General features: G+C 46.6%; 2 protein-coding genes and 1 pseudogene across 4 annotated transcripts in view; 2 read left to right on the top strand and 1 right to left on the bottom strand.

Moving 5' to 3' along the window:
- LOC102934537 overlaps positions 1-8,049 on the top strand; it is a 1,094,240-nt pseudogene that overhangs the window by 166,659 nt on the left and 919,532 nt on the right.
- The window catches only part of LOC102933291 (zinc finger protein OZF), a 1,218,290-nt gene that overhangs the window by 444,718 nt on the left and 765,523 nt on the right, over positions 1-8,049 (bottom strand). The gene's annotated exons all lie outside the window — the stretch shown is intronic.
- On the top strand, positions 3,595-7,595 carry LOC119563581 (GATOR complex protein DEPDC5). The gene is made up of 4 exons (XM_037888843.2): positions 3,595-3,789; positions 5,157-5,217; positions 6,305-6,387; positions 6,785-7,595. The coding sequence occupies exons 2-4, from the start codon at positions 5,186-5,188 to the stop codon at positions 7,078-7,080; spliced, it is 411 nt and encodes a 136-aa protein (XP_037744771.2). The 5' UTR covers positions 3,595-3,789; positions 5,157-5,185; the 3' UTR covers positions 7,081-7,595.

Below are 8,049 nucleotides of genomic sequence, written 5' to 3'. Positions count from 1 at the left end.
TATTGTAGTTTCAACCAATCTGCCTGGTGCTGAAGTTAGGCTTGCCAGCCTGTAATTGCCAGGATCGCCGCTGGAGCCTTTTTTAAAAATCAGCATCCCATTAGCTACCCTCCAATCATGTGGTACAGAGACTAATTCAAGAGATAAGTTACATACCACAGTTAGTAGCTGTGCAATTTCATATTTGAGTTTCTTCAAAACTTTTGGGTGAATACCGGCTGGTCCAGGTGACTTATTACCGTTTAATTGATCAGAAACCTCCTCTGCTGATACCTCAATCAGGGACAGTTCCTCAGATCTGTCACCTAAAGATGAATGGCTCAGGTGTGGGCATCTCCCTCACTTCCTCTGCAGTCAAGACCAACGCAAAGAATTCATTTAGCTTCTCCGCAACGGCCTCTCCTCCTCGAGTGCTTCTGCAGCAGCCACGGATTGTTTGGTCGGCTTCCTGCTTCTGAGGTACTTCCTTTTTTTTTTTTTGCTGTTTGTTTGTGTCTTTTGCTCGTTGCTCTTCAAATTCTCTTTTGGCCTCCCTAATTATACATTTACATGTGACATGCTAGAGTTTACTCACCTTTCTGTTTCCCTCCGTAGGATGTGACTTTCAGTTTTTAAAGGATGCCTTTTTGCCTCTAATCGCTTCTTTTACTTTGTTGTTTAGCCACGGTGGCACTTTTTGGGTCCTCTTACGATGTTTTGTTAATTTGGGGCTCTACGTTTAGTCTGAGTCTTTGCAGGCATTTCACTTTTGGGACAGCACTTTCTCATTTCCTTGGCACTATTAGCCCGGCTGGGCAGGGATGCAGCCCCACGCTCTGGGTGTCCCTAAACCCCTGAATGCCAGAAGCTGGGAGTGGCCGAGGCGGGATGGACCATTCGATCATGGCCCTGCCCCGTCCATTCCCCCCGGGGCGCCTGGCTCTGGCCGCTGTCGGAAGACAGGACGCTGGGCTGGACGCACCTTTGCTCTGACCCAGCCTGGCCGCTCTTCTGACTTGCCCCACCCTTTGGGGGTTCCAGGACCAGCTGCTCCAAGAAGCCTCGTTGCCCCCCCCCCATACCTGTCCAGCTGACGTTGTAGCACAGCTCCCTGTGCAGGGCGCGGACGCCCCCCAGCACCGCCTGGGCCGAGCGCAGCAGGGAGACAGGGACGCCCTCCGCCCCGGGGCGCTGGTAGAAATGCAGCACCGCCATGGCGGGGTCCTGGGGGGGGGGAAGAGACAGGGTCAGTGTCCAGCCAGACAGCACCCCCCCCACTGCACCCCCATACACCACTCACAGAGACCCCCCCACTGTGCCCCCCCACTGTAACCCCCACAGCGCCCCCCACTGCACCCCCATACACCCCCCACCACTCTAACCCCATATACCCCCCCACAGCGACCCCCCCACTGCACCCCCCTACCCCGCGCCCCCTCACACCACCCCCACACAGCGCCCCCCCATCCCGGCCCTGTCCCCACGCCGCCCCGCGGCTGTGGGGCGGGACAGGGAAGGGGGGGTCGGGGCAGCGGCGCCTCAGAGCCCCGCCCCCGCCCCCGAGCTCCAACCGGCGCTAACGGTTCCAAACCGTTCCGCGCGCGGCGGCCCGGCCTCGCGGTGGACGGGGGGGGGGCTCCTACGTCACCACCGCAGCGTGGTTCGGCGAGCTCAGACACAGCGCTCCCGAGGCAATGTGCTCCTTCGGGCGCACTGGGCAGCAACAGGCTAGGGACATCCACAGCATGGGGTTGTATCCGTGACCATCTTGGCTAATAGCAACTGATAGGTCTATCTTCCATGAACTTATCTAATTCTTTTTTGAACCCATTTATACTTTTGGCCCTTACAACATCCCCTGGCGATGAGTTCCACAGGTTGCCTGTGCATTTTGTGAAGAAGTTCTTTCTTTTTTGTTTTAAACCTGCTGCCTACTCATTTCATTGGGTGACCTATGGTTCTTGTGTTGTGTAAAGGAGTAACTAATACTTCCTTATTCACTTTCTCCAAACCATTCCTGATTTTATATACCTCTGTCATATCCCACCCGCCAGTCGTCTTTTCCAAGCTGAAAAGTCCCAGTCTTTTTAATTTCTCCTCATATGGAAGCTGTTTCATATCCTTAATCATTTTTGTTGCCCTTCTCTGTACGTTTTCTAATTCTAATAAATCTTTTTTTGATGTGGGGCAACCAAAATTGCACACAGTATTCAAGGTGTGGGCATACTGTGGATTTATAAAATGGCATTATGATATTTTCCTTTTTTTATAATCTGTCTCTTTCCTAATGGTTCCTAATATTCTGATGCTGCACACTGAGTGCATGTTTTCAGAGAACTATCTACAATGATTCCAAGATCTCTTTCTTGAGTGGTAACAGCTAATTTAGACCCCATCATTTTGTATGTATAGTTGGGATTATGTTTTCCAATGTGCATTACTTTGCATTTATCAACACCTGAATTTCATCTGCCATTTTGTTGCCCAGTTTCCCTGTCTTCTGAGATCCCTTTGTAACTCTTCACAGTCTACTTTGGACTTAACTATCTTGAGTAGTTTTGTATCGTCTGCAAATTTTTCCACCTGTTTACTGCTTTTTCCAAATCTTTTAGGAATATGTTGTACAGCACTGGTCGCAGTACAGATCCCTGGGGGACACCACTATTTACCTCTCTCCATTCTGAAAACTGACATTTATTCCTACCCTTTTTTGCTATCTTTTGACCAGTTACTGAGCCATGAGAAAACCTTTCCTCTTATCCCATGACTAATTAGTTCCCTTAAGAGCCTGTGGTGAGGAACCTTGTCAAAGGCTTTCTCAAAATCCAAGTACACTATATCCACTGGATCACCCTTGTCCACCTGTTTGTTGACCCCTTCAAAGAATTCTAATAGATTGGTGAGGCAAGATTTCCCTTTACAAAAGCCTTGTTGACTTTTTCCCAGCAAATCATGTTCACTTATGTGTCTGATAATTCTGTTCTTTACTGTAGTTTCAATCAATTTGCCTGGTACTGAAGTTAGGCTTACCAGCCTGTAATTACCAAGATCACCTCTGGAGCCTTTAAAAAAAAAAAAAAATTGGAGCCACATTAGCAATTCTTCAGTCCTCTGGTACAGAAGCCAATTCAAATGATAGGTTACATACCACACTTAGTAGTTCTGCAATTTCATATTTGCGTTCCTTCAGAACTCTTGGGTGAATACCATCTGGTCCTGGTGACTTATTACATTTAATTTATCAGTTTGTTCCAAAACCTCCTCTAATGACATCTCAATCTGGGACAGTTCCTCAGATTTGTCACCTAAAAAGAATGGCTCAGGTTTGGGGAATCTACCTCACATCCTCTGCAGTGAGGACTGATGCAAAGACTTCAGTTAGCTTCTCTGCAACGGCCTGATCTAATTGAGCATTCTGATTTATGTGGCATGCCTTAAAAAATAAAATTCTGAAATCTTGTATTTGTGCTGCTTTGCTTATGAAGATGATTGCATGCTCAGTATGCAAAGCAGGCAAAGCCCTTGGTAATTGAGCGTGTCTGATTTGTTGTTGGCGAGACAAGCTGCTCTTATGCACATAAGTACTCCTTTCCATGCAGCTATACATGATGTGATTCATTATTTGAATCCCTTCACAGGTTCAGGGTTGGCATCGGAAAGCTACGTCCTGTGGTTTCTTGCTGGTTCCAGTCCTGGAAGGTCCATTTGCATTGCCCAGTTACCTATATGGAGACCCACTTCGAGCACAGTTGTTCATCCCACTCAATGTTAGCTGCTTGCTGAAGGAGGGCAGTGAGCATCTGTTTGATGGTAAGAAATATTCCCCAGCCAGCCTTGGGTACCTTCTTGCAGGGAGAACTCTCACTGGGATGTGTAGCTAGCATAAAGAATCACACCTACAATATGTTCACTGGCTGCATAAGATGCCTGCCATTACATTCCCTCCCATCTACTGTTAAGGATACAGCTCATTCAGCATGATGAGGGGAAGATGAGGAGGAAAGCTGTACTTCAGGGCAGCTGACACACACCACAGCATCATGCTGGTAATGAGAGGTGCCCATCAACAGGGAGAGTTCCATGTCCTTCATTCTCCTCTGTTGCCATGACACCGAATGCTTCTATAGAAACTACGTCAGGTAGTTAACCCTGCTGTCATTTTGTAAAAATTATAAAAGCCCATTCTGCCGACAGCTCCCATCCGTCCTGCTAGCCAGTCTGCATTTGTATCTTGCATTTGTTCGTTCCCTCCTCTCTGAGATTATATTGGCTAGGCTTCCTTGGTTGGCAGCCTCTTTTTGTTGCCATGGTTACATTCTGGGTAGGAAGGTTTGCTCCTGAGATTAAGTGCTAGGAACTGCAATCCTTTTTTTCTTTAGTATGATCTCTCCCTTCCTAGTGACGCTATTGTGATAAGCCTCAACTGTGAGCCTTGCCCAGAGGTCAGCGCTTCATGAGTCCCAGCACAGAGAGACGCATCATACGGAGGGATGATCGGAAAAGGAACACAGTTTACAAATTTTAAAAATTCATTTTATTGATTAAATTGTTCTCACCCCTGGTAACACTCTTCCTGGAGTCTGGCTGTAAATGCAGAAAGAGCAATGACTGCTCTACATCTTGTGGTGCAGGTGTAGCCCCACTGGCTTTAAACAGGCTATTTTAATGCCTTGGTGCTCAAAATGGTGGCCATGCTAATTTTTTTCCTGATCCTCATTAAATAAAAATATATTCATCATTTGGGGTTAGGGACCCTCACGGAGGGTGAGTTGGTTTTAACCCCAGACCTTCCCCCTTGCCAAAACTAAGTTCTTATTGATGCCCAAAGGTGGGCAAAGTAGAAACATGGGACAATATTTGATAGTATCGCAAGAGCAACAAACAGTGAAACCTCCCCTCTCAAATCCTATGTATTTACTGTTTTATGTATGTTCCTTCCAGGGTCATAAAAGCCAAATCCAGGGTTGGTTCATGAATCAACTGTTGGTGTTGTTAAAAAATCCTCTTAATGGGGTGCTGGGAGTTCAGGGCGAGTGCTGACAGATAAAATAGGACCAAAGGAGGTGGCTTAAAGGAATAGGGGGAAGCACACAATGGAGCTGGCCTGAGGAAGCCTCTTATGCGTTGGTAAAGATTAAATGGTTTCAGCTGACCTTTGTCTGGTTCTCTTGTTTCAGGCTTTGAACCTGAAACTTATTGGGATCGCATGCATCTGCTTCAGGAGGCAATTGCACACAGGTATGTGTGTAGCAGGGTAGATGAGAGTCAAATCCGTCTTTGGCTATGATGGTGGAGTGTGGTGTAAAGATCTAGTCAGATTTTGGAGCTTTAAAGTAGTACTGTTAAACTTGAGACCATGGGTTATGTGTCTCCTTGAAGTCCTCTGAAAGATACTAAATTAATCAGAATGTCTTCAAATGTGCACAGTTGGCAGTGGGTGGAAATGGGATGGATGCTCTCAATATGTGGGAGGAACCTTGTCACTCATTAGCAAACCCTACGGATTGTCTTAAGTGTAACATTAGGTTCTAAAGGTGTCCCATTCTCTTAGGCTGACACCTGTAGTGAGAGGCTGGGAACAAGTTGAGGATGAATTGATGGTGTTCTTTTGAACACTGCTTAGTGAGAGAAGGGCCAACAAGGGTGGAGGAGTTAATTGGAAGGCACAAATAAGCTTCCCAGTGCCAATCCTTCCTGCCTTTGGCTGGCTGTGTAACATCCCCTGTTATGGGTCTTCACAAAGCCTTCAGTGTGGTCCCTGACTGGAAGTTGGTTTCACAGTGCTTAACTCAGGCTCTCTTTCTATCACGGAGAAGCTGGCTCTTGGAATGGACCTTTTCTTGCTTCAAAATGGTGTTTTCTTCAGCCCAGAGGGGGATGTGTGTTCCCAAAGCAGCACTAGTCATCTGGCAGAACTGTCCAGCCTGACCAAACAATTCCTGTAACTTGATGCACCATACCAGAAGCTTTCTGTAGCTTTCTCCTAATTTTTTTTGTGTATGTGTACGTACGTATGTATGTGTACACACACACACACAGCTGGATCCTTTTAACAGACTGCCCGATAACATGCCAGATTGGGTTATTGGTTCTGTTGCTTCATACATAAGCTAGGAGACCAACCCCACCCCCATGCTCAGGAAAAAACAGGATTGGAGAACCTGGGGATCCCTTCCTCCCCTCTTTGCCTCCTTCCCTTTGGACCATGAGAAGGATGTGCATATGTGTTGGGGAAAGAATTCCCCATCCCACCCCTTTGCCATCCCATGGGCTGTAGGAGTCCCAACAGGAATAGCCTCATTCTTTCTAGTGTTTGTTTCCCCAGATTTGGATTTGTGCAAGATAAATACTCTGCCTCTGCATTCAACTTCCCATCTGAGAACAAACCCCAGTACATCCATGTCACAGGTGAGCAATGCTTGGCAGGCAATGAGAGCCATTCTTGCGCTCCTAGTTCCAATGTTGTTCTTCAGTAGCACTGATCAGCTGGCCAATAGCTGTAGCAGCTGGGACAAAGGGTCATAAACAGAAGGCAATGGAGAGACCAGTCATCTCCTACAATAAGTATAAAGCATTATTACTTTTGCCACGAGTAAAAAGCAGCAGGTTGAGTACCTGCTTTAAGGAATCGATGAGCCTTGTTACCCTTGCACGTAGCAGTGGGGTAATGCTGAGTGCATCTTTACCTGCTACACGAGACAATAAATGAAACTCAGTCTAGTTTTCCCTTAGAAACATTGGGGTCAGCAGACAGTGCTAGGATCTAGCCTTGACCACGGATTAAACTCCTGTCCGGTTTCCACAGGGACGGTTTCTCTGCAGCTGCCTTACTCCAAGCGGAAATTTTCCTGTGGACAGCAACGACGGCGGCGCAACTCCACCAGCTCAACCAATCAGAACATGTTTTGTGAAGAGCGCATTGGTTACAACTGGGCCCACAATACCATGCTGACCAAAACGTGGAGGTCCAGTGCCACAGGGGATGAGAAGTTCGCAGATCGCTTGCTGAAAGACTTCACAGAGTTCTGCTGGAATAAAGATGGCCGGCTCGTCCTGTTCTGGACTGGCTGTCTGGATAAGATGCATGCCAGTGCACCATGAGATCATGCATCTGCAGGAGAGAAAATTAAAAGCTTGGGAGTGTGATGAGGAAGAAGATTCAGAGAACAGCCAGATAAGACCATTCTTAGGGTGAATTTACCTTGGAACCCAGCCTAATCTGAGCAGTATTCCTATTGATAATCAATAGAAGCTGAGTAGGCTTTTGGGAGAAGAGACTGTATGCCAGGGACACTCCTTTCACACCAATACTCATCACCTGAACAGAGCCATGCTTCAAACAGTTGCATCCCCTACTTGCCAGAACTCACCTAAACTGAGGTGAAGGCAAGACTTTGAGGCCAGGGTTTTGTTACAGGGAAGAGAGGTCACCATACGTTTCTGTGACCTTTGGAAATGACCAGGTGTTGTAAGCCTGTGACATGTCAGGCAAAATCATGCCTCACATCTCTGGCGTGTATGTTTGTGTGCATATGTAAGATACACTGTATTATACAATCATGGTAAGTGTTTATATGTTTAATATATTATTAAATAAAAAATGCAGAAAATCAAAAGGGTAATGTTGTTCTGCCATGACTCAGGAAGTGAGTAAAAGAGAAGTTATTGGTGAATAGAGCCCTGTGCAGATACTAAGTGTGTATCCTCGTCCAATCCACAGTCCATGGATTTGTAGGGCTCTATAGGTCAATAAAGGAGTATGCAGAATATGGAGCCTTGCCAGAGGGAAGTTGTTTCTTATGGCAAGTATGAAGCTTTAATGCTAATGAAAAGGTCACAATTATTTTAAATTTCAGTTGAATTGGGTCTCTGCCCTTTAAGCTTTCAGGACTTGCTGTTCTGGACTCTGGGCCCAGAGATGTGTGTCATGCTGCAGGAGCAAGGAATCAGTTGCTGTAGGGGAGGATCCACGTCCGGGGAGAAATCAGTGACTGCTGAACATAAGATGCCGCTGATTACAGGATTGAGGAAGATTGTGAACAGAAACGAGAGAGAGAGATCATAAACATT

Source organism: Chelonia mydas, chromosome 28 (genome assembly GCF_015237465.2).
Source record: "Chelonia mydas isolate rCheMyd1 chromosome 28, rCheMyd1.pri.v2, whole genome shotgun sequence".
Taxonomy (NCBI): domain Eukaryota; kingdom Metazoa; phylum Chordata; order Testudines; family Cheloniidae; genus Chelonia; species Chelonia mydas.
The sequence above is the reverse complement of the archived record's forward strand: the minus strand, read 5'-3'. Positions and strand labels throughout refer to the sequence as shown.